Here is a 23,988-nt window from a genome sequence, read left to right on the forward strand (position 1 = left end):
ACAGGTTACCAGAGTCAAATTGTTTTGGACAGGTTACCACAGTCTGATTGTTTTGGACAGGTTACCCAAGTCTGATTGTTTTAGACAGGTTACCCAAGTCTGATGGTTTTAGACAGGTAACCCAAGTCTGATTGTTCTAGACAGATTACCCAAGTCTGATTGTTTTGGACAGGTTACCACAGTCTGATTGTTTTGGACAGGTTACCCAAGTCTGATTGTTTTGGACAGGTTACCCAAGTCTGATTGTTTTGTACAGGTTACCACAGTCTGATTGTTTTGGACAGGTTACCCAAGTCTGATTGTTTTGGACAGGTTACCAGAGTCAAATTGTTTTGGACAGGTTACCACAGTCTGATTGTTTTGGACAGGTTACCCAAGTCTGATTGTTTTGGACAGGTTACCCAAGTCTGATTGTTTTGGACAGGTTACCCAAGTCTGATTGTTTTGTACAGGTTACCACAGTCTGATTGTTTTGGACAGGTTACCCAAGTCTGATTGTTTTGGACAGGTTACCCAAGTCTGATTGTTTTGGACAGGTTACCACAGTCTGATTTTTTTGGACAGGTTACCACAGTCTGATTGTTTTGGACAGGTTACCCAAGTCTGATTGTTTTGGACAGGTTACCAAAGTCTGATTGTTAAAGACATGTTACCAAAGTCTGATTGTTTTGGACAGGTTACCAGAGTCTTATTGTTTTGGACAAGATTACCACATTTGGTTGGTTTGGACAAGTGAATGGAGTCTGATTGGTTTGGACAAGTGATTTAAGTCTGATTGTTTTGGACAAGTGTACAAAGTCTGCTTGTTTTGGACAGGTTACCCAATTAAGTCTGATTGTTTTGGACAGGTTATCCAAGTATGATGGCTATTGACAGGGCACCATGTTCAATTGTTTTGGACAGGTAACCAAGTCTGATGGTTTTGGACAGATTACATCAGTCTGTTTTGGACAAGCTACCTAAGTTTGATTGTATATGATACCACTCAAATGATGTGCTGATTTAATAATACGACTGAAGTCCAATTCTGCCCATACATACAGAGGGCTTAGGGGTATAGCTCTTCATAATATTTGTTTTAAATATTTGGACAGCTGTATACATTTGTTTAAATTGAAGGGTTAAATGGTACTAGTACTAGATCATTAGTACTCTTTGTTTATTACAATTGTCTGAGGAATAGTTCATACCTGTACACTCTTATTGATATATCGAATGGAAATAAAATGTTATTGTGCAATTGTAGACAGTCCAAAATTATCAATTGTTGTGCAAAATTTATAGTGGAAATTAAAGTTGTTTTTGTATGATCTTGTATCTTCATATAAGTACAAGGAAGTGAGCTTAGACATGTTATGTTGAATTCCAGTGGGTATACTTTTTATGGTTTTATTTATTATACCAATGTCTAGCTACCAAGACTATGTTAACTCTCCATGACCTTGTTTCTCATAAGTTATTTAATGAAACTCTTGACCTTGTACCAAATAGTTGTCTATAAAATATAGAAGATGTATATATATGCATTAGAGTACCTCTGAGCTTGGTGCACATATACCGTTATTCAAAATACATATTCAGTTAATGTTGCTCAAGGTTGTATTCCTTAAATTAACAGAATTTAAAAAGCCATTGACACAACTGAGTTTGACTTGTACCTTTTGTTTATTACAATTGTCTGAGGAATAGTTTGACATATACCTATTGATATATGTAAAAACAGAAAAGGTTTTTAAATTTCCAATAATGAATTTCTTTTTACTGATTATAAGTAATAAACTTGGGTCTCTATTTTCTCCCTGAAGGGTTGTAACATGTTACACTCACTCAACAGAATTTTCAAAGTAAAGTTGTTTTGCTTCATTTAGCATAGAAGAAAACAGGTACCAGGGGATCTAGCCTAATTAGTTTCTTATAAAATATAAACTCTTCTTTTAAGACCAGATCAGCATATTCATGTTATGCTTTTGATTCAGTCTTTTCAAATAGTTCTACTGTTACACAGTATTGGATACATATTTTAATGAACTTGCACAATAATGGATATGATGACTGATATTGCTTTTAATGAATACATGACATTCTAGGCAGCATGGTAGTTGAACTGTCTACAAAATTACAGGACACACATTTTTGACTTTCCTGAAAATCTGATCACTTCTATTTTATGAAGGAACCTCAGTGGCCAAGTGGTCTAAGTAGTTAATACTGTAATCACTAGCCATCAGCACTGAGGTTGTGACTTCGATCCCCACTCCTGTGGGTGCACTCAACTACAATCTTAATTGACTAGGATTGTCAGTTTTCCTATCGAAGGTCGGGTTTTTTCCTGGCACTCAGGCTTTCTCCACAAATAAAGACAGACCACCACGAAATAGCCTCAATGTGGTGCTTAAAAATGGTGTCAAAACATCAAAAATCAAATCAAATCTATTGTATGAGATTTTGCTATACCTTTATCAAGAAGTTATGTGTTGAAGACTGTACTCAAACCTATAATTGTTTACTTTTACAAATTGTGAGTTGTCTCATTGGCACTCATACCACATCTACTTATATATATAGAATATAACCTGCTTAATTGTGTTTAAGACTCCATCTTTTGCAGATTGTCTAGGTTTATATATATTATCCAAAGGATTTTCTACATTTTCTGTTTTAACCTTAAGCTTGCCTATCTGGTTTTAACTTCAATATATTGTTTAAAAAAGTAAATGATTAGTGGGCCTCTGTGCAGTAAATACAGAATTCTTTGAGGCTTGTAAATTTAGTTTTACCTTTTATATAAGAACGCTTTCTCTATAGTGTTAAATTTTGCTATTTTGCAGACAATGTAATAGTGGCTATACATGTTTACCAGACATAGGAGAAAATCCCAATTATGGTTACACAAGTTTTGACCATTTTGGCTGGGCCATGTTAACATCATTCCAGCTCATTACTCTAGACTTCTGGGAAGACTCGTATAACAAGGTAAGAGTCGGTTTCATATTAGTACAAATCTACCTGTTTTTGAAAATCACTATTGCAGGTGTTAACCCTTTCCTCCATTGAAATTTTTTTTTTGCATAATTGATTCGCATAGGATTTTTTTGATAAAATGCTGAACTTATGATTTGAAGTATTAAAGCATTGTGAAAAACAACTATTTCATCAAATAAATTTAAGTCAGATATTCCTATGATATTCCTTTTCATATTGGATACAAACTTTATTAAGTCAACTGCAGACACTTTGTAGTCGAAGTGTTTCAACTGAGGTACTACACAGGCGTCAAAAGGCGTCATTATGGAGTAAAGGGGGTGTCGTCAAAAGGCGTCATTATGGAGGAAAGGGTTAAGTCAAAAGACTTCAATAGGAAAGCAAACAAAAACACAAAAAAAGAAAGAAAAAAAAAGACTCAACATAAGGTTGACAATGATAGACAAGTGTTTGCACCGTAAGCCAACCATTTCTAGTGAAAATAAGATGAAATAGAATTTAGAGATTAATTTAGCCTTTAACTATAATTTTTATAAGGTGAAAATGAATACTTTTTAGCAACAGCCAAGAAAAGAAATCTGTTTTTTGACTTAATTTACCACTCCATATATAGACTAGTCCCTTCCTGTTATACTAGTTATAAGGAATCAATCCAGCTAGGTATTGTAACCCCTCCTAAAGAAATACATCTACCATTATATTACAATGAGACTTAAATTAAAAAAAATAATATCAAAAACAAATCATTTTTGGAGAGCAGTGGTGGCTAGTTATATTTTTTTGCCATGCAATATTATATAATATTATATTTTATTTTGATACCTGAATATGTAACAGTAGGTAAATGTATATGTTTATGCCAGTATTAGCAGCTTATAAGGCTTAACTTAATTTAATAGAGTAGCTAGTTAAAGATCAAATGAGAATATTTCTTGAGCGTTGCTAGTGAATATTTGAGAGCTATTGAAAAATAATTCATATTTTCGACCTAGACTTTTGTTAGAGCTCTTGCATAATATAAGGTGTTAGGGATGTAGGAGCCCTATAGTTTCAAATGTGTCTGTCAACAGTTTTTGTAAGCACTTAAACTAAAAAAATTGAGGTAGGAGGCCCAGATGTGCATAATATGTAGATGTGCATGTTATATTTTGGTGAAATTCAGCACAATACATTTGGGGAAAAACTTAAGTTTTTGTTTAGAAATTACAAATTTTATCATTTAAAATTTTGTTTAACTACTTTAATCTGTGCTTGGAAATTTTGAATTAGGGCAAAAGTATATAAATGAAAGTTATAATTTTTTTTGCTATGCACTGTAACTTTGCTACAGATGCCAATATTGTGCTTGCCATCCATTCCATTCTTGTGAGAAGGACAAGGTTCACTGGGTTTGAAATTTTGTGGTAACTCTTGTCTGCATAGATGGCTTAAGGTATTAGGCCTTACAAATGGTGATTGTGATTCAAACTCTGCACTATAATATGGCTATGCCAATCTCTTGCTGGAAGACTTATGCTATGTATCATATTTTCCATTCTTGTTACATAAAAAGTTAAACTTTTAAAAAAGAGTGGTGACTTGCTTTGATTGCATCAGGGTAAATTATTTGCTTATGGGCTGCAGACAAATATACCAGCAGGCCCTTGCTGACATGTCAGTTTTCTAGTTCATATAAATGTTTATAAAGAAGGAAACGACTGATTCACTCATTTTTAGCTCACCTGGCCTAAAAGGCCAAGTGAGCTTTTCCCATCACTTGGCGTCCGTCGTCCATGGTCATTAACTTTTACAAAAATCTTCTCCTCTGAAACTACTGGGCCAAATTAAACCAAACTTGGCCACAATCATCATTGATGTATCTAGTTTAAAGTTTGTGTTTTTTTACCGGCCAACCATCCAAGATGGCCACCATGGCTTAAAATAGAACATAGGGGTAAAATGCAGTTTTTTGGCTTATAGCTCAAAAACCAAAGCATTTAGAGCAAATCTGACAAGGGATAAAATTGTTTATCAGGTCAAAATTTATCTGCCCTGAAATTTTCAGATGAATCAGACAACCCATTGTTGGGTTGCTGCCCCTAAATTGGTAATTTTAAGGAAATTTTACTGTTTTTGGTTATTATCTTGAATATTATTATAGATGGAGATAAACTGTAAACAGCAATAATGTTCAGCAAAGTAAGATTTACAATTAAGTCAACATGACCAAAATGGTCAGTTGACCCCTTTAGGAGTTATTGCCCTTTATAGTCAATTTTTAACCATTTTTTGTAAATAACCATGATCTTTTACAAAAATCTTCTCCTCTGAAACTACCGGGCCAAATTAATCCAAACTTGGCCACAATCATCATTGATGTATCTTGTTTGAAAATGTGTTTTTTGTCCCAGCCAACCAACCAAGATGGCCGGAAAATGGAGGTTAAATGCAGTATTTGGTTATTACTCAAAAACCAAAGCATTTAGAGCAAATCTGACAAGGGGTCAAATTATTTATCTGGTCAAGTTCTATCTGCCCTGAAATTTTAAGATGAATGGGACAACTCGTTGTTAGGGTGCTGCCCCTAAATTGGTAATTTTAAGGAAATTTTGCTGTTTTGGGTCATTATCTTGAATATTATTATAGATAGAGATAAACTGTAAACAGCAATAATGTACAGCAATTTAAGACTCAAAAATAAGTCAAAATGACCAAAATGGTCAATTGACCCACTAAGAAGTTATTGTCCTTTATAATCAATTTTTAACAATTTTCATAAAATATGTAAATTTTTACTAACATTTTCCATTGAAACTACACGGACAAGTTCATTATAGATAGAGATAATTGTAAGCAGCAAGAATGTTCAGTAAAGTAAGATGTACAAACACATCACAATCACCTAAACACAATTTTGTCATGAACTGTCTGCTTCCTTTGTTTAATTCACATATACCAAGGTGAGCGACACAGGCTCTTTAGAACCTCTAGTTTGTTTCCCTCAACTAGTCCAAAACATTTCCATAGTACTTTGAAATACCTAGCTATAATTTGTTTTCTTTAATTCAAATGAGAGGAAATGTGGGCTACATCAATTAGACAACAAAGTCAGGGTTTTATGTATAAGATACCTTTTTGCAGGAATATGCATTGTATCTACATAATGTATCAACCTGATGTAACCAATTTGTGGAAATCACCAGATACCTATGGTCCTAGAACTGATCTTTCTTGATTGGTCTATGGACTAATCTATCTAATGTTCCTAACTATTAAGTGTACCTAATTTTTCAGATCATCCGTGCCTCTGGTCCATGGAATGTTTTATCTAATATTCCTAATTTTTCAGATCATTCGTGCCTCTGGTCCCTGGAATGTTCTGTTCTTTGTTATTGTTGTATTCTTTGGATCATTTTACCTGATAAACTTGATGTTAGCTGTCGTGGCTATGTCCTACCAAGAAGAGGCTGTCAGTGCAGGGAAGGTACGAATACAATAATTATAAAAAATATAATGTAGATTTTATTTGCTTTGAATTTACTTTTGCTGTAGATTTTTTCACAATATTACTGTTTTGCTTATTTTCCATTTAAAGATATAAATATACTGAACTAACAATAATTTCAGATGATTTGTATATTAACAATATTAATGTCAGCATTATTATACATATGAATTAGATTTATCAAGGTCTCCTGTAAACATGGTAAAGTTTAAACATTCGAGAAATCGTAGCACTTGAGTTTTATTCATATTATGGTTCATTTCATCATCACAAGTTAATCCATTATATTTTGTTTCAAATTATTTCACTATTTTCATTTTCTCACTTTATTTTATTAGATATTCATGTGAATTTTCAGGTTTGGCGTTTTGGACCAAGATCATACCCCCTGGTATACCATCTTCCATACTTTTTATAATGTCAATGTTTAACTCTAAATTGACTCTCTACAGAAACAGTGCATTATTAGATACATCAAGAAAAATATAAATGGTTGATTTTATTTGATTTTGGAAACAGACTCCCACAAAAGTAAATTTCCTAAAAGAAACAATTTAGACCCCTTCAATAGTTGTTTTAGTAGGTCTTTGTTGTTAAACAACTACTATTAAATCTATGATGCAATAAAGACGATCAAATTTTGAATAATTCATGCGTAATTAAAATTCAAATAATGTAATTCTTTGAGAAAATTGCTGTTGTTACATGGTCGATTTACATGTTTTATATGGGTCTGTTTCAAATAGATATCAATAAAGGTTAAAAGTTTGAGGAATTCTCACATAAGTATTTCATTTCAAGTTGAATTTAAATATATTTTTCTTGTATATCAGATAATGCACTGTACCATTACCTTAGTATCACTTCCAGGGAAGCATGGGGTATTTTGCATGTTTATTTCACAATCTCTGAAAATGAGACTGCAAGTTTTTTATTATTGACTTTACCTCCGCAACATCTATGAGCAATGTTACTGAGATGCTGATATTTGTTTTTAAATATCTTCATACTGTAATAGCAGAAATACTAACAAAAGTTTTGTATTATTTTGAAAGAATATTGTAATTGGATGAATGTCACAGTTATGGGAACTAATATTTAAAAATTATAGCATTTTTTCATTTGCAAAATATCCTTCAATTACATTTACAAATCTGACATATTTGTCTTCTTCAGTAAAAAGAAAAAGATTTAAAGTTGAACAAGATATATATCTTCATTTGATTCTCTTAACAACTTATTTTTTAATGTTTAATTAAAAATCAGAAGAACGATAAAATATTTTATAGAATTTATGATTGATAAGGAAAAGCATGGAGATCACTGATAAACAACTCTTACTTAGTATATTTATTTAGTACATCATAAGACATATATCACCATTTTGTGACTCACAGTGAGAAAAATAAGTTATAACTTCAACTTCATTTTTATGAGATTGTGCGGTTTAGCCAGAAATGTAAATTTATAGTGACTTAAATCTGCTTACATAGTAATGCATGTGACATATTGTAAAGAAAGCTTTCAATATTTGCTGAATGGACAGATTCTGTAGACAGCTAGAGCAGTTTTTATATATCGAAACCCTACAATATGTACTCAAGAAATAGTAATCTAGAAATATGGACTTTGCCTTTGAAGCATCATATTTGATAATTGTAGAATTTTAATCATGAAAATATCTTTATAAAGATAGCCTCATTATGACAAATCTGATATGTTTTTCATGCTAATCATTACTTAGGAAGAACTACAGGTAGTCAAAAATCAAAACTGTTGTTTTACCTGATGCACCATGAAATACCAGCACAAATAATCCTTCCTAAAAATCCTAACTTCGTCAGTTTGTTGCCAGTTGGCATACCTAATACATTTGTTCACTATACTTCATTTCAATACAATGTTTTTTTCAGATTGATTAAAAAAAAAGAATCTGTGTAAATTATCAGTTTCTTATAGCAGCATAGCAAAAGATTTAAATGAAAAAAAACGGCCATAACTTTTTATCCGAGTTTACCATGAAAACAAAATTATATTTTTAAAGTTTTACTTCAAGAATGTCTCATAAAAACTCTGTAGAGATTGTAATGCTACAATAATTTGTACAACTAAAAGGAATTCTAAATGTTGAGACATTTTTTTGAAACTAGAATGACACTAGAATGATTTGGTGAAAAGTTTTCATGAAATTTGGAATAAAGTTACCCATGTTTGTACTGTAAACACTGTACTGCATATTTCCCCAGGTTGTTAATTTTAGCAATATCAATGAATAAATTTATTTGCACAGTAGTTGTATTTCCGCTGAAACAATATTTGTTAGCCCACCACACCAATATTGATGCTTTAGCCCTGGCTTGAAAATTTCCACATTTCACCGCTTTTGGCAATACTCTGTACTGTTTCACCCAACTATTATGTTTTGAAGAAAGAAGGGTTGATTTGAAAGACCTGCTCGATGAAAAAATAAACAAATTCGTCATGAGAGATTTTTTCTCCAAAAATGACCTTTTTTTATACTAACAATCTCAATAGCTGTTTCGTTTACGATGCTTGTTTTCTCCCTGTTTTTTATAAGACTAAACAAAAGCTATATGTTAGCTTTGGCTGTTAGATATTGCTTTTGTGAATTTTATTTTACCATATTTTGTGCCTTTGCTGGTTTTCTTATTCATTCAAGTCAACAGCTTTAAAGTAGTGTATAGTCTTAATGGACTTCTTGCATATATTATATATATATGTGCTTTGTAATAGCTTTGAAATAATTGAGTTTAAAATAAGACAGTATGGTGTCCCAGTATATCTGATGATGTACGTAGTCATGACTGATATATATTAGTCCTACTTATGTCTAGGAAATATTAAACTGTAAAGTATTTCAATTTATTGTTTCTTAAATATCAGTAGTACATATTATTCTAGAAGGGGGAGAATTTAGACAGCTGGCCTTTCATCAGTTACTTCAGGAGCTAATGCTATGACTTGCAAAATAAATTGGAACTGAATGCTTATATTAGTTTAAATTCTTATAGTTACTTAGTTATCAGTGTACTAAAGAAAATTCAATACATTAATTGTTAATTGGTTATGAAAATCAATTTTAATGTTTCTGGACCAGGAACCTAATCAATAGAAAGTAATAAATGAAAAATAGTTTGGTCTTGGATTCTAACAACAAAGTGTTGAAGCTCTTTTTTTAAGCTTGTCCTCATCGTGCATTAAATATTTGCTACTGGATATTTAGTAACTAACCATCAAGTTAAGGGCTTTCATTGGGGGAGATCAAGAAAAAGGGGCCCAAGTCAGCAAATCATGAATTTTTTAAGGCCCTGTGACAGTTGGATCGAGGCATAATTTTTTTTTGTTCAGCTTGTATTAGGAACTATATTTATATAAAAATTTTGTCCATGAATAAGTTGTTAAAATGTTCTCACTATAAATATTTCTTATCAACAAAATTGGAAGTATTGTTTACACTACATTGCCAACATTTTATTGCATAAGTGAAATCACAACAGCCAATGTTTTACATAAATTTCAGACTAAATGCTAATTGCTATCTTTACTGCAGACTGAATACTAATGCTTATGTTAAGTGAGCTCTATACACTTGAATTGATTCGCTTTATGCTTCGATTTCATCAATTATTAAATGTGATTTGTTTCTGATTGATCTTTATACCTTCACAAGCTAAACAATATGCTAAAAATTGATTGAAATTTTATGTTCTTTGCCTTTTATTGTGGTGATTGAATATTGAATGAAAGAAAAACGGGATAAATTTAAGTTTAATTGATCTATGCTCATTTTATTGTTTTGCAAGGTTTCTGCTGAGTTTGCTTTTTAGTTGTCAACATGAAAAAGGATCACACTGCTTATCTTGCTTTTATTAGGATCATCAATACATCTAAACAATTTTCAATATCGGTAAAATTGAAAAATTATCTAAAATTGTTTGTCTTATATCCGCCATAAATTGTGAGTGTCTGTTAAAGTTATAAGTGTTTATTAAGTCTGAAATAGGGCTTTGATTCCATGAAACATAAGTTTGATTAATATATCCATAAAGTTCTCTTTATTAAACCTTTTTCGTCCTTATTAATATTTGTACAACACATACTGACCATATGATTAACTTGGAATTGAGATATTAAAAGTACTGAAGTACTTGGACAAGATAAAGCCTTTTGTGCTGATGCTGCACAAATCAATCACCAATCACTGAAGATTATAGTACATTTACTTCTCTTACAGACATAAGTTATGCAATAGACAGACTCTTGTGTATCAAATTTCTGAAATAATATGACTTGTCAATCAACTGTTATTTTATATAAATGTAGGGAACTATTAGTATTACTTTTTAAATACTATTCACAATAACATTACTCTCTTCCAATTATTGCTGCTTTTGGCAATCAGAAGAAAAAGGTTAGTTGCTATGTAGATCAGTGAAGCATGTTGTACTGTTATTCAGACAAGTTGTTATGTAGCATGTTGTACTGTTATTCAGACAAGTTGTTATGTAGATCAGTGTGGCATGTTGTACTGTTATTCAGACAAGTTGTTATGTAGATCAGTGTAGCATGTTGTACTGTTATTCAGACAAGTTGTTATATAGATCAGTGTAGCATGTTGTACTGTTATTCAGACAAGTTGTTATGTAGATCAGTGTAGCATGTTGTACTGTTATTCAGACAAGTTGTTATGTAGATCAGTGTAGCATGTTGTACTGTTATTCAGACAAGTTGTTATGTAGATCAGTGTAGCATGTTGTATTGTTATTCAGACAAGTTGTTATGTAGATCAGTGTGGCATGTTGTACTGTTATTCAGACAAGTTGTTATGTAGATCAGTGAAGCATGTTGTATTGTTATTCAGACAAGTTGTTATGTAGATCAGTGTAGCATGTTGTACTGTTATTCAGACAAGTTGTTATGTAGATCAGTGAAGCATGTTGTACTGTTATTCAGACAAGTTGTTATGTAGATCAGTGTGGCATGTTGTACTGTTATTCAGACAAGTTGTTATGTAGATCAGTGTGGCATGTTGTACTATTATTCAGACAAGTTGTTATGTAGATCAGTGTGGCATGTTGTACTGTTATTCAGACAAGTTGTTATGTAGATCAGTGTAGCATGTTGTACTGTTATTCAGACAAGTTGTTATGTAAACCAGTGTAGCATGTTGTACTGTTATTCAGACAAGTTGTTATGTAGATCAGTGTAGCATGTTGTACTGTTATTCAGACAAGTTGTTGTGTAGATCAGTGTAGCATGTTGTACTGTTATTCAGACAAGTTGTTATGTAGATCAGTGTAGCATGTTGTACTGTTATTCAGACAAGTTGTCATGTAGATCAGTGTAGCATGTTGTACTGTTATTCAGACAAGTTGTTATGTAGATCAGTGTAGCATGTTGTACTGTTATTCAGACAAGTTGTTATGTAGACCAGTCATGTTGTACTGTTATTGTTTGTTCAATCAGTCTTTGCTTACAGAAAATCTTTCATTTTATTTATTTTTTTGATAATTTATTTTAGTTTTTTTAGCTCACCTGGCAAAAGAGCCAGTTTGAGTTATCGCCATCACAGGCATCACCTGTTGATGGCAACAATTTAACTTTTACGTTCACTCTTCATCTCCACTCTTCATCTCCGACTAAAAGTTTATTTGAAACATTCCAGAAGGGATTTGTTCATTACTGTACAGTGTAAAACTTCTCAATTTGTAGTTTCTTAAAAATTTAATTAGATATGCCCATAGGATACTGTAGCTATCATTAAAATATTTGTAAAATTCATATGAAAGTTTATTTTTAAAGAGCGTTTTCTTTGATGAAATGTATTGGGAAATATTTGTTTGTGTATGATTTGATCAGTTACTACTCACTAGAAAGTTTGAAAGTGAATGATCTATATATCAAAGTCTTTTTTGATATGACAGAGAAACATTTATGAGTTACAAAACCCTATAACTTAATATACCTATACATGTATTTGATTGCCATAATTGATTATTTCTACATTTTTTAAGAATTTATGGGTGTGCATTCACTGTGCAAATATCTTTTAAAATTTTGTAAATTAGTAAAAATTTAATTTATATAAGAATTACTGTTTGTGCTATTCAGGTGAAATTAGATTTGATATAAAGTTCCAAAGTATATTAAATAGTGAAGGATTTTATTTGTTATTTTTTCTTAAGTAATAAAATTCAATAATAATATCAGTCACCAAGCTTTACGGGAGGTATCAATGATTCTATATATAATCTCAATCAAATAAAAATATCAAATTGGGAGATATTTTTTTGCTTTTCTTTAAATGTTCATTTGACTATGATGAATTGAGTATAGCAGCATGTCATGTATGTTATATCTGGTTAAAACAAGACAATGTTGATTGCTTTAAACCCCACAAAGATCAATTGTTTCTCAAATTTTTTATTAAAGATGAAATATGACATTATAAAACAGATAGTCTTTCACAATGTTATGTATATCGTTGAAATTGGGAATTGAAATACATGTACATGTGGCCTTCGGCTGTTGTCTGCTCTATGGTCGGGTTGTTATTGCTTTGACACATTCCACATTTTCATTCTCACTTTTATGTTCATGTAAATATGAGATTATGTAACACACAAGTCTTATATGTGGTACAGAAAATTCCCCTTATTGATGTGGCCCTTCCTTTTCACATTGTACTTTTTCAGTTTATAAGAATACCTCATTCCACCCATTATACAGATTTAGTATATACATTGTATTGTTATGTGAAAGAATACAAAGTACTTACTAAATAAATGATAAATAGAAACGCTTACGTAGATCCAGACGATATATTCAAAGAGATTAGTAACTTATATTGATTAGCAAACATTTTGAAATTAATAAATAATGAATATTTGCTTCATTACTGAAGATTGAAAGCCCTTAAAAAATAAAATCAATAAAAGAAATTCTTTCAAAAAATGGAATTATCACTTGCATTCCTTTATATATCCTTCTTTATAGATAATTTTATTATTTGATATGATCTATTACAGTTCATTTCCCACAGTTATGATGTTATGATAGAAATGCTTAGTGAAAATGGGGGGGGGGAGGGGGGGAGGGTAAACTAACTCTAAATAGAACACAAGGAACAGAAAAATTGAAGTCATATTTTTATGCCCCACCTACGATAGTAGAGAGGCATTATGTTTTCTGGTCTGTGCGTCCATTTGTCTGTCTGTCTGTCTGTTCGTTCGTCTGTTTGTCTGTTCCTTCGTCCGTCCGTTCGTCCGTCTGTCCCACATCAGGTTTAAGTTTTTGGTCAAGGTAGTTTTTGATGAAGTTGTAGTCCAATCAACTTGAAACTTAGTACACATGTTCATTATGATATGATCTTTCTAATTTTAAAGCCAAATTAAACTTTTGACCCCAATTTCACGGTCCACTGAACATAGAAAATGAAAGTGCATGTTTCAGGTTAAAGTTTTTGGTCAAGGTAGTTTTTGATGAAGTTGAAGTCCAATCAACTTCAAACTTTGTACACATGTTCCCTATGATATTATCTTTCTAATGTTAATGCCTAATTATATTTTTTATCCAATTTCATGGTCCATTGAACATGGAAAATGATAGTGCAAGTGGGGCATCCGTGTACTTTGGACACATTCTTGTTTTGTTTGCTTTATTTCAAAATTGGTAAAAGAAAAGATTCAATAAGAAGTTTTAGTTTGTGCACACACTGACTGATCAGTTGCATGTTACATATATGAAGCCTCAACTTCTTACACTTTGAGTTTACATATAAAGTGTAAATTGATCAAATATTTTGTTTTCTAACCTATAGGAAGAACAAGCATTGGTAAGTCTACTGCAGACAGCTTATATGTTGGGTTACCGGCTAAACAAGCAAACGCTTTATTGTTGGTTTATCATTATAATTGTGTTCCTTATCATCATCAAATCATTTGGCATGGTTAATTTCATTTACAATTGCAGTGCCTTTTATTTACAAGAATTGATCATTCAATTTAAAATAGTGTTTTTAGCTTTTTAATAATTATGCTGTCTTTATGATGTTTATCAAAATACAGATTTGATGGTTTCAGCAAAGTTTTGTTATTGTTATTATTAAAGCTGGAACTGTTTCACATTTATTTTTAGCTCACCTGGCCCGAAGGGCCAAGTGAGCTTTTCTCATCACTTGGCGTCCGTCGTCTGTCGTCCTCCGTCGTCGTCGTCCGTCGTCGTCCTGCGTCCGGCGTTAACTTTTACAAAAATCTTCTCCTCTGAAACTACTGGGCCAAATTTAACCAAACTTGGCCACAATCATCATTGAGGTATCTAGTTTGAAAATTGTGTCCGGTGACCTTGCCAACCAACCAAGATGGCTGCCATGGCTAAAAATAGAACATAGGGGTAAAATGCAGTTTTTGGCTTATAACTCAAAAACCAAAGCATTTAGAGCAAATCTGACATGGGGTAAAATTGTTTATCAGGTTAAGATCTATCTGCCTTGAAATTTTCAGATGAATCTGACATTCCCTTGTTAGGTTGCTGCCCCTGAATCAGTAATTTTAAGGAAATTTTGCTGTTTTTGGTTATTATCTTGAATATTATTATAGATAGAGAAAAACTGTAAACAGCAATAATGTTCAGCAAAGTAAGATCTACAAATAAGTTAACATGACCAAAATGGTCAGTTGACCACTGTAGGAGTTATTGCCCTTTATAGTCAATTTTTAACCATTTTACGTAAATCTTAGTTATCTTTTAGAAAAATCTTCTCCTCTGAAACTACTGGGCCAAATTAATTGAAACTTGGCCACAATCATCTTTGCGGTATCTAGTATAAAAATTGTGTCCGGTAACTTGGCCAACCAACCAAGATGGCGGCCATGGCTAAAAATAGAACATGGGAGTAAAATGCAGTTTTTGGCTTATAACCCAAAAAACAAAGCATTAAGAGCAAATCTGACAGAGTTGAAATTGTTGATCAGGTCAAGATCTATCTGCCCAGGAATTTTCAGATGAATTGGATCATCGGTTGTTAGGTTGCTGCCCCTAAATTGGTAATTTTGAGGAAATTTTGCTGTTTTTTTGTTATTATCTTGAATATTATTATAGATAGAGATAAACTGTAAACAGCAATAATGTACAGTAAAGTAAGAACTAAAAATGAGTCTACATGACCAAAATAGTCAATTGACCCCCTGAGGAGTTATTGCCCTTCATAGTCATTTTTTAACAATTTTCACAAAATTTGTAGATTTTCACTAACATTTTCCACAGAAACTACTGTTATAGATAGAGATAATTGTAAGCAGCAAAAATGTTTAGTAAAGTAAGATCTTCAAACACATCACCATCACCAAAACACAATTTTGTCATGAATTCATTTGTGTACAATGTTTAATATTAACATAGACCAAGGTGAGCGACACAGGCTCTTTAGAGCCTCTAGTTTATATTCACTATTTTTTTGCACATATAAAAAAGATTTTATTTTACAAATTGAAGCCCGAATTTTGCCCTTGTGACAAGCACATTCTGGTATTAGTTTATGATCATTACTGTTTTAATATCAAATGTTCTGACAAAAGTCTTTCTGTCCAAAACATTACAGAAAATGTTACTGAAAAAGAAACATGTTGTTCACAATAATTCCTCTCACTGTATCTAATATTACAATTTTGTCCTGTAAAAATGGTCGATCTAAAACATTTTTGTAGAATATTTGCCCCACAACATCAACATTGATTCAGTTCCAAAAGCTAGTTCGGTGTTATTTGACTATTTTTATGTTCTGTTGATTTAATAACATGTTGATGTGAAGAGTTTAAAAAATAACTAAAATTGTTGAAAGACTATAGAATTTTATTTACATGTTGCTGTGCATATATGTGCAAGTTAACATTGAGGCATAATGTAATAAATAACCTGTGTATATAAAGTACAATGGAGATATATGCCTAAAATTTTTGAAAGTCATAATTTCAATAATCTATTGTAACTAGGATGGAGAGTTGTCTCATTAGCACTCATACTACATCTTCTCTATATGTATGATATACAAATGTATAAAAATATTAACCAAAAAAAATCTTTTATTTTACAAGTAATATAAAATCAAAATGCTTCATCTTAAAAACAATTATATTTTTGATAAAATGAAATAAAAACTAAAGAAAAAAAACATTGTGTCTTTCTCAAAGGTAAAAGGTAAATGTTCCTTAATTCATTGGTGGTAAAATAAGGAAATATTATATACAGATAAAGTTTTCAATGAATTTATATATTTGTAAATTTTATTTTTGTGAATGCAGCAAAAGCATGAGGATGAGAAAAAGGTATTATGAATTAACAGCTATATATGAATGAAATTTTAAAAAAGCTATATTATGTTGTCTCCTTGGTGATGGCCCCAATTGCAGCATAAGTTCTGGAATACCCTTTCCTCAAAAAAAAAAAGAAGGAATATAGCTATTCTTTAACAGTATATTTTTGTATGATAATATGACTGTTATAGTATTTATTTTCCTATCTTGAGGGGCTTTCCATAACCAGCTTGAGAATTAACCTAACCCGTTTTTAATGAAAATAACTTGGCATGAAAATTATCTCCCCTTTTCTGTGACCATAATTTATAAGAATTTTTTTACCCAAATATTATATTGAAATTGCCTTTCTCTACATTTAGTATTCAGATATTTTGCATGTATTCTTTAGACCTAGAGTGTATTATTTTACAGCAGCTTTTATGATTTAATAATACTGTAATATTGTGTGATTATACAATTATTTTATGCTATAATCGAGTGTGATGATTATTTTGATGGTTGGATATATTGGTCAATTGTTAGTATGTGAAACTAAAAACTCTTTTCCAAGATTCATTGGGACAGAAATAACCCATTGATAATATTTTTAGGCTAATTAAGTAATTATTGTTTTGTATGTTGATTATATCTGGTGTAATTACAGGAATAAAAAGATGCTATATATGTGAATGGAATTGCATTACCAAGAAGGAAATTAAATAATTATGTATCTGTGTTCCCGTGTTGTGAAAAACATAATTGTTAATCAATTTTGAGCGAAATGTCTTAATTAACTGTCGTCTCCAACCATTTAAATATCAAAATTAAACTTCATATAGATTTTAAACATTAATGAGTCGAGGAAATTAATGTTGCTTTTTTTTTCATATTGATTCTCAGTTTGATGGTATAAATGTTACAGAATCCACGTATAAAAGTTCACATGAGACGGGATTATTATAGACCAGATATTGTTACATATGTTGTTTCAAATATTTAATACCAATGAATGAATCTTTTGCATAACATAATTCTTTCTATTGAATAAATGGATTACAAACTATGTAATTTATAAAAACAGAATATCTATCCATGGTCACTTTCATGTCCTCGTAATGTGTCAGATTAACAAAGTTTTCTTTTTAGGTGTAATCCCTTGAAATAATATTTGTTTGAAACGATTATTGAGTAAATGTATTGTTTGATTCATGATCACTAAACGTTATAAATAACATCAATCGTTACAATTTTTCTTCTATTTGCTTCTCAACTTAGGGTTTGTCATTTAATCTTTAATTTAAGAGAAAGAAAATTCTTAAAGATCATGATCAACTTTTGTATGAAAACATTTTTTGATTTTTTTTCATCTATATTTAACTGTTTAATTGTTTAACTTGACTTTTAAGTTACCATTTAGAACCAGTTTGGGTTATAGTTTTAATAAAATCAATAACCCTTTATTATACAATCCTGGAAGTTATGAAAACTTTTACAGAAGCTATATTTCATACATGATTGAGATTCAAAAGTTTGATATTGTTCATTTCTGTTGTCCTGAGTCCTCATTTTACCACACAAACCTTCATTGCATTTGCCAAATTTAGATATAACAAGAGACAACACCCTGAGCAAAACTTAAATTTTTCTAGTAATCATAGTTTTTTGCAGTCAACATAACACTTATAAACTAATAGAAGCAGTCCTAGATGAGACATGGGGGATTTTTATAATACTGTTTATTATTTATTATAGGAAAAAGCAGATAATGAAAAGAAACAGAAAGAAAGAGAAAAACAAAAGCTAAAGGAATTAACAAGTGCTACAAAAGCTGCTCAAAAATGGAATCCAGGACATCGAAAAAACAAAACAGGGATACTAGATAAAACCCAAAAAGATTCTGGTTCTAAAAATGACAAAAATGACAAAAAGTCTGATACAACCAATGGTGAACCTCTTATCAAATATGGGAAAGGTAGAAATCCAATGGTTAAAATGCCCAGTAAAGACAGTGGTTATTCTGTGGGAAGTAAAGGTAGCTCTCAATCTAATGGAAAAGATACACCTAGAGATGAAGGGGACAATGATAGCTGGGATAGCGACTCTAATCCTCGGAAAGCAGACTCTGGAACAGGATCTCTTAGCCAAGAACCAGTCTATGAAAAGAAGACTAAATTAAAAGAATTAAATGTAAGCTATACTAAAATTCAGATGTTTTATTTAACACAAAGATTGTAACCTAACAGCATGCCAAAAAATAAAGTCTTATAATGGGCAAGTGCACATACTGTGGATTCATTATTATTTGTTGGCTGCCAATTTTCGTCAATTTTCATGGTAACCCTGGAAGGACAAATTTTGATTTCAACGAATCACAAATTTTCTTTAAGAATGTATGCAGATTTTGGCAGAACCACAACATCAAATATCCAGGAAAATGTATGATTTCCAAAATTCATGAAAATTGGTTCCCACAAAAACAAATGAATCTACAGTATATATATACTTAAATACATTCAAATAGAAATAATTTGATATACTGGTAAATATGTTAGCTTCTATTCAGAATAGAATCTTTGATCAAGATTTTTCATAATCTGTTGTCTCAGAGGTGTCCTGTAATTGGGTCAGAGGTCACCGTACTTGGTACTGTATGTGCCTAATTATTCAACCATCATGTGACCATGTAAGTATTTAGGGTATTTAAACATGGCATCCTGAATTTTACAAGAATATTGGTATAAAATCAAATATTTTGCATTTTAGCCCATTTTTATATAAATTGCAGTCTCTTTATACCCAAATATTTCTTTAAAAATTAAGACACGAAATTGTTCATTTGATTTTATCTCATGATCCCTCAAATTGGTAATACATAAATGGCGGAAATATGGCAATAATCTGGAAATGTTTAACAAGATATCTTGGGTTATCCATTGATTTTTATGTGTGACTTGTTATTGTTACCAGCAAATTAAAGTCTAATTAGGGATTTTTATTACTATACAATAAAACACGAAGGATTTATTTAATAATATGATCCTTGTATTAAATAATTCCAACATAGTTACTGATCCAAAACAGATTAAGTTTGGATTGAATAAGAGCTAATTTGTTTTCGATAAAATCTGTAGTTGTCACATTTTGATAAATTTGGACGATAGACGAACATTTTGTCATGCATTTAATGCAATAAAAACAGCATAATTAAATTTTGTATCAGGCCATTTATGTAACTTAAATCTACATTTTACCAAATGTTTATTCGTTGTTAGAGAATGATTATCCTGCTGTGGAGTAGACCCACAAAATCATATGACTATATAAGGAACAAGAAGGTCAAGTCTGGATGTCTGTTAACCCTTTCCTCCATGGATTTTTTTTTTAACATACTTGATTCGCATAGGATTTTTTCAATAAAAAAATCATCAGATTTAAAGTATTAATGTATTGCGAAAACAAATATTTCATCAATGTAAATTCTTGTCAGATATTCTCATGAACATCCTTATTATATTCAACACAATTGTTTTTAAGTCGGATATAGATTTTTGTAGGCAATACATTTCAACAGAGGCACTACACAGGCGTCAAAAGGCGTCATTATGGAGGAAAGGGGTTTATGAGATATTAGAAAATAGTTGTGTGTTAAATCTTATTTTAAGATAATATGGCCAAATAAAAGCATCCATTGTTTTATCTTAAAATGAACAGACTTCTCAGTTTTTACCTATTTTTTTTATACGCAAATAATCTAGTGCTATATAAAAAGAACCTTACTATAATAAAAAATACAGCTAATCACTTTTCATGTTGGGTAAACATCTAAGAGACAGCAACCTACTGACAAAATTACCAAAAGATGTTTGGAGTATGAAAATTTACATTTAAAATATAACAATAGATTGTCCCAAGTTTATAAGAAATGTGAATTAATTAACCAACAACCAAAGACCTACCATTAAAACCAAGTTCTGAAAATACTAAAATACATTATGACATACATGTACTGGCTATGTCAACTGTATAAGAAATGTGCTGTTGTAAGTGATATCATGAAATGCATTAAACATTTTTACTTTATACTACACAGGGTGGAATGACACATGTAAGTTACTGAAATAGTGTGTAAATGTTACATTTCTTGCTGAAATGTCATGTATGTTACAACTGTTCATGTAGCTAAGCACTCTGTAAATGTACATATAACTGTGGATTCATTTATTTTCATGGGGACAACTTTTGGTGGATTAGTGAAATCTTACATGTTCTTGAATATATTTAATTTCTTGGTTTTACCTGATTTTGCATTCAAGTCGATAGAAAGTTCAATTTTTGTTGCACATGTATATTAATTGAATCCACAGCATAGCACAACCCTGTATGTTACATCTGAAGCTGAGCACCCTGTAACTGTACATTTTATAGCACATCCCTTATCTATGTTTGACATCTGTCTTATTTACTCTAACCAGGTTGTATAATTGTCCTATTCTCAAAGACTATTATTGCTGTAAGGCTGTAACTATTGTAATGATTAAGTTATTGAGAAATTCATTTGGGCTGCTGTTCCTTGAGTAGTTCCAATGATATATGTTATCTGCATTGGTTAGGAAAATGGAATGGAGACTACCGTATTTGAAACCACCCACTCATGCAGTCAGGCAATGAGGATCAGTTGACTTTAAACTTTCTATTTCAACATTTGCATTATTCTATTGAAGTAGTTCACAGGAGAGGCATAATTATCTTTGTTTGAACATTTTATTTATAAACAAGGTTTATTGGTACATTAGGTATTAACGAGTAATCCCTGAATGTTGACCTTGAGAGGTCTTTCTGTTTCGTTTCATCGTTGAATTGCATGTCTCCCTTGCACTACTTTTCCTCTTTTTTTTAGACTCGGATTGGATTTGAGTCTTTATTGTCCAAAGCTTTAGTTTCAGGTGTTTTCTGTTCATATAAATTTTGTAACCTGTCTTATATTTTTTATGATCTCTACGGTTTCTTCAATATCAAATTGTGGATTTACTTATTATCTCCCTTTAAAAAATATTTTGTTTGTTAAATTCTAACCTTAAATGAGGGTAACATTTGAATGTTTTGCAGATGTAGTAACTACTTTGAATGTGTTTACTACATGTTTTAAAATCCTAAGATTTCAACTACTATTCAGTTCTGTCAACATTGTATGAATATGTTTTCACCTCCCTCTTGCCCTTATAATAGTTCGTTATCACCACTTGTGTATTAAATGTGAATTACAAGTACCAAGTGATCTTACAAGCTGTCATAGATAAATATTGACCATCAAAGTAAATTTAAACTGTTACTTGTTAGAAGGTACTTATATACTTCATGTTTGACTATTTACTTATAAACAGACGGGCAAAATTTTTTAATTATCTACATGTCTATAGTGAAAAGGTAGAAATTTAAAGATAATATATGAATATTACTTTTTTCAGATAAAATATACTGTAAGAAGGATTTCATTTTTAAAATAATATGTGGTATCTTTCATGGTTGAAATGTTTTACAATAATCTATTTTCCTCCTTTTAGGGTGTTTTGTATCTTTTTAAAGTATGGGCATTGGACAATTTAATAATGTACTAATAATTTGTCTAAAAGACATACGAATAGCTTCAGACAATAAAAGCACTGACAGAATTTAAAACTGTATTCATACTTTCTTTGTTTCCAGGAATATGACTAGTATATATAGATTTGGCTTAGTCTTGGTCAATAACTTAAATTCTTATATTTACAAATGTTTCTTTGATCTGACACATTCCCATGAAAATAATTGATTAATTCCAGAATCCAATTACCATACTACTTTCAAAATTAAACTACCAGAATAAAATTGAAAAAAAGTTAACCAAACCATAGAAAATTATTTTTGTGTAGTAGTTCATTGAATTTCTTTCCTAAACTTTACTAGAACTTAATCAGTAAATATTTCTGAATTATTTGGTTTAGAAAAAGGACAAATGGCGTAGGTCAGCCAAGCTTTTTTGGAAAGCATATACTAGTTTACAGCATTCAAAAACTGTCATCAACTCGTTGAATATCAATCTTTTTCAGGCACGATCATTTCTGGATCAAAGTATAGTAAGCTTGATGTGTAATTTGTTTGAACAAGGTCTTTCAAAATAGTTGTTAATGTATTGTTTCACTAAATTTATCATGTGGGGATAACATGTGCACTTCAGGTACCTATAGGTGTTCTAATTAGCATAGTTGAATCAACATAGAAACTTCCTTAAATTGCCTTTAATTTTTTCCTAGATTTTGCATTACCACTATAAGTGGAGGCAAACATATATTTTACTATAGTGATTTAATGACGTGCTATTTTTTATTTATAGAAAAAGTTGGAACTCTGACATTTTGTCCTTGCATAATTTATTTGTACCACAATATGTAGAAATTTAATAACACTGTGAATAATAATACATGCTCCTACTGAAACATAATCAGACACTTAATCGAGATTAAATATTGCGTAAGTTGTTTGTTCTTCATAAATTTTATACCTATTTATAGCGCCGAATCACTGTTGTGAGTATTTTTATGGTAGATCTGCAGTATCACCAGAATTAACATTTTTATCTGTCGAGGGTTAAATCAAATGATATGTACTAATCCCCATTGCACTGTTGTTTACCAGAAAAGAATGTTCACACTGTTCTTATAACAAAGGAAACCTGTAAGTTTGAATCCTAAGAATTTGAATCTAGAATTAACCTCAAAATGTACAACAGTTGACAGCATAAAACTATATAAGTTAAAGTTATTTTTGTCTTCTGATTTAGAGTAATATTATAACTTATAGTCTTTTTTATATTGATATTTTTAAAGGAGTCTTTTTTATATTGATATTTTTAAAGGAGCAATGGAACAGGGTATGATGAACAGTCATTACTCAGTTCTTAAATCTTCAAAGTTTATAAAAATTCTTCAAATCTTTCAAAATATGTTAGTTAAATTCATAAATAAAAAAGGATGCTATACTCTGGACAGTACAGTTGTGATGTGATGTCACTTACTGATATCATAAACTTGTTAAAGTTGATTTTCTCCTCCTAACATTGCCATTGTGCACAGTTATAAAATTAATTTTGAGACAAGGCTTTACCCAAAAAGATATTGTACCTACATAGACAGTTAAGGATAAAAAATACTTATCTTTTGGGGTAAAGCCTAA

At 31.0% G+C, this 23,988-nt stretch overlaps 1 protein-coding gene across 4 annotated transcripts in view; it reads left to right on the plus strand.

Moving 5' to 3' along the window:
• The window catches only part of LOC134714887 (sodium channel protein 1 brain-like), a 93,459-nt gene that overhangs the window by 30,428 nt on the left and 39,043 nt on the right, over positions 1-23,988 (plus strand). For all 4 annotated transcript variants that reach the window (XM_063576569.1, XM_063576570.1, XM_063576567.1 and 1 more), the window contains 7 exons: positions 2,829-2,973; positions 6,311-6,445; positions 6,825-6,857; positions 16,786-16,809; positions 18,532-18,966; positions 20,870-20,884; positions 23,328-23,342. In XM_063576569.1, the coding sequence (XP_063432639.1) occupies positions 2,829-2,973; positions 6,311-6,445; positions 6,825-6,857; positions 16,786-16,809; positions 18,532-18,966; positions 20,870-20,884; positions 23,328-23,342 (802 nt within the window). The remainder of the gene's footprint in view (positions 1-2,828; positions 2,974-6,310; positions 6,446-6,824; positions 6,858-16,785; positions 16,810-18,531; positions 18,967-20,869; positions 20,885-23,327; positions 23,343-23,988) is intronic.

The sequence above is a fragment of the Mytilus trossulus genome, chromosome 4, assembly GCF_036588685.1.
Source record: "Mytilus trossulus isolate FHL-02 chromosome 4, PNRI_Mtr1.1.1.hap1, whole genome shotgun sequence".
NCBI lineage: Eukaryota > Metazoa > Mollusca > Bivalvia > Mytilida > Mytilidae > Mytilus > Mytilus trossulus.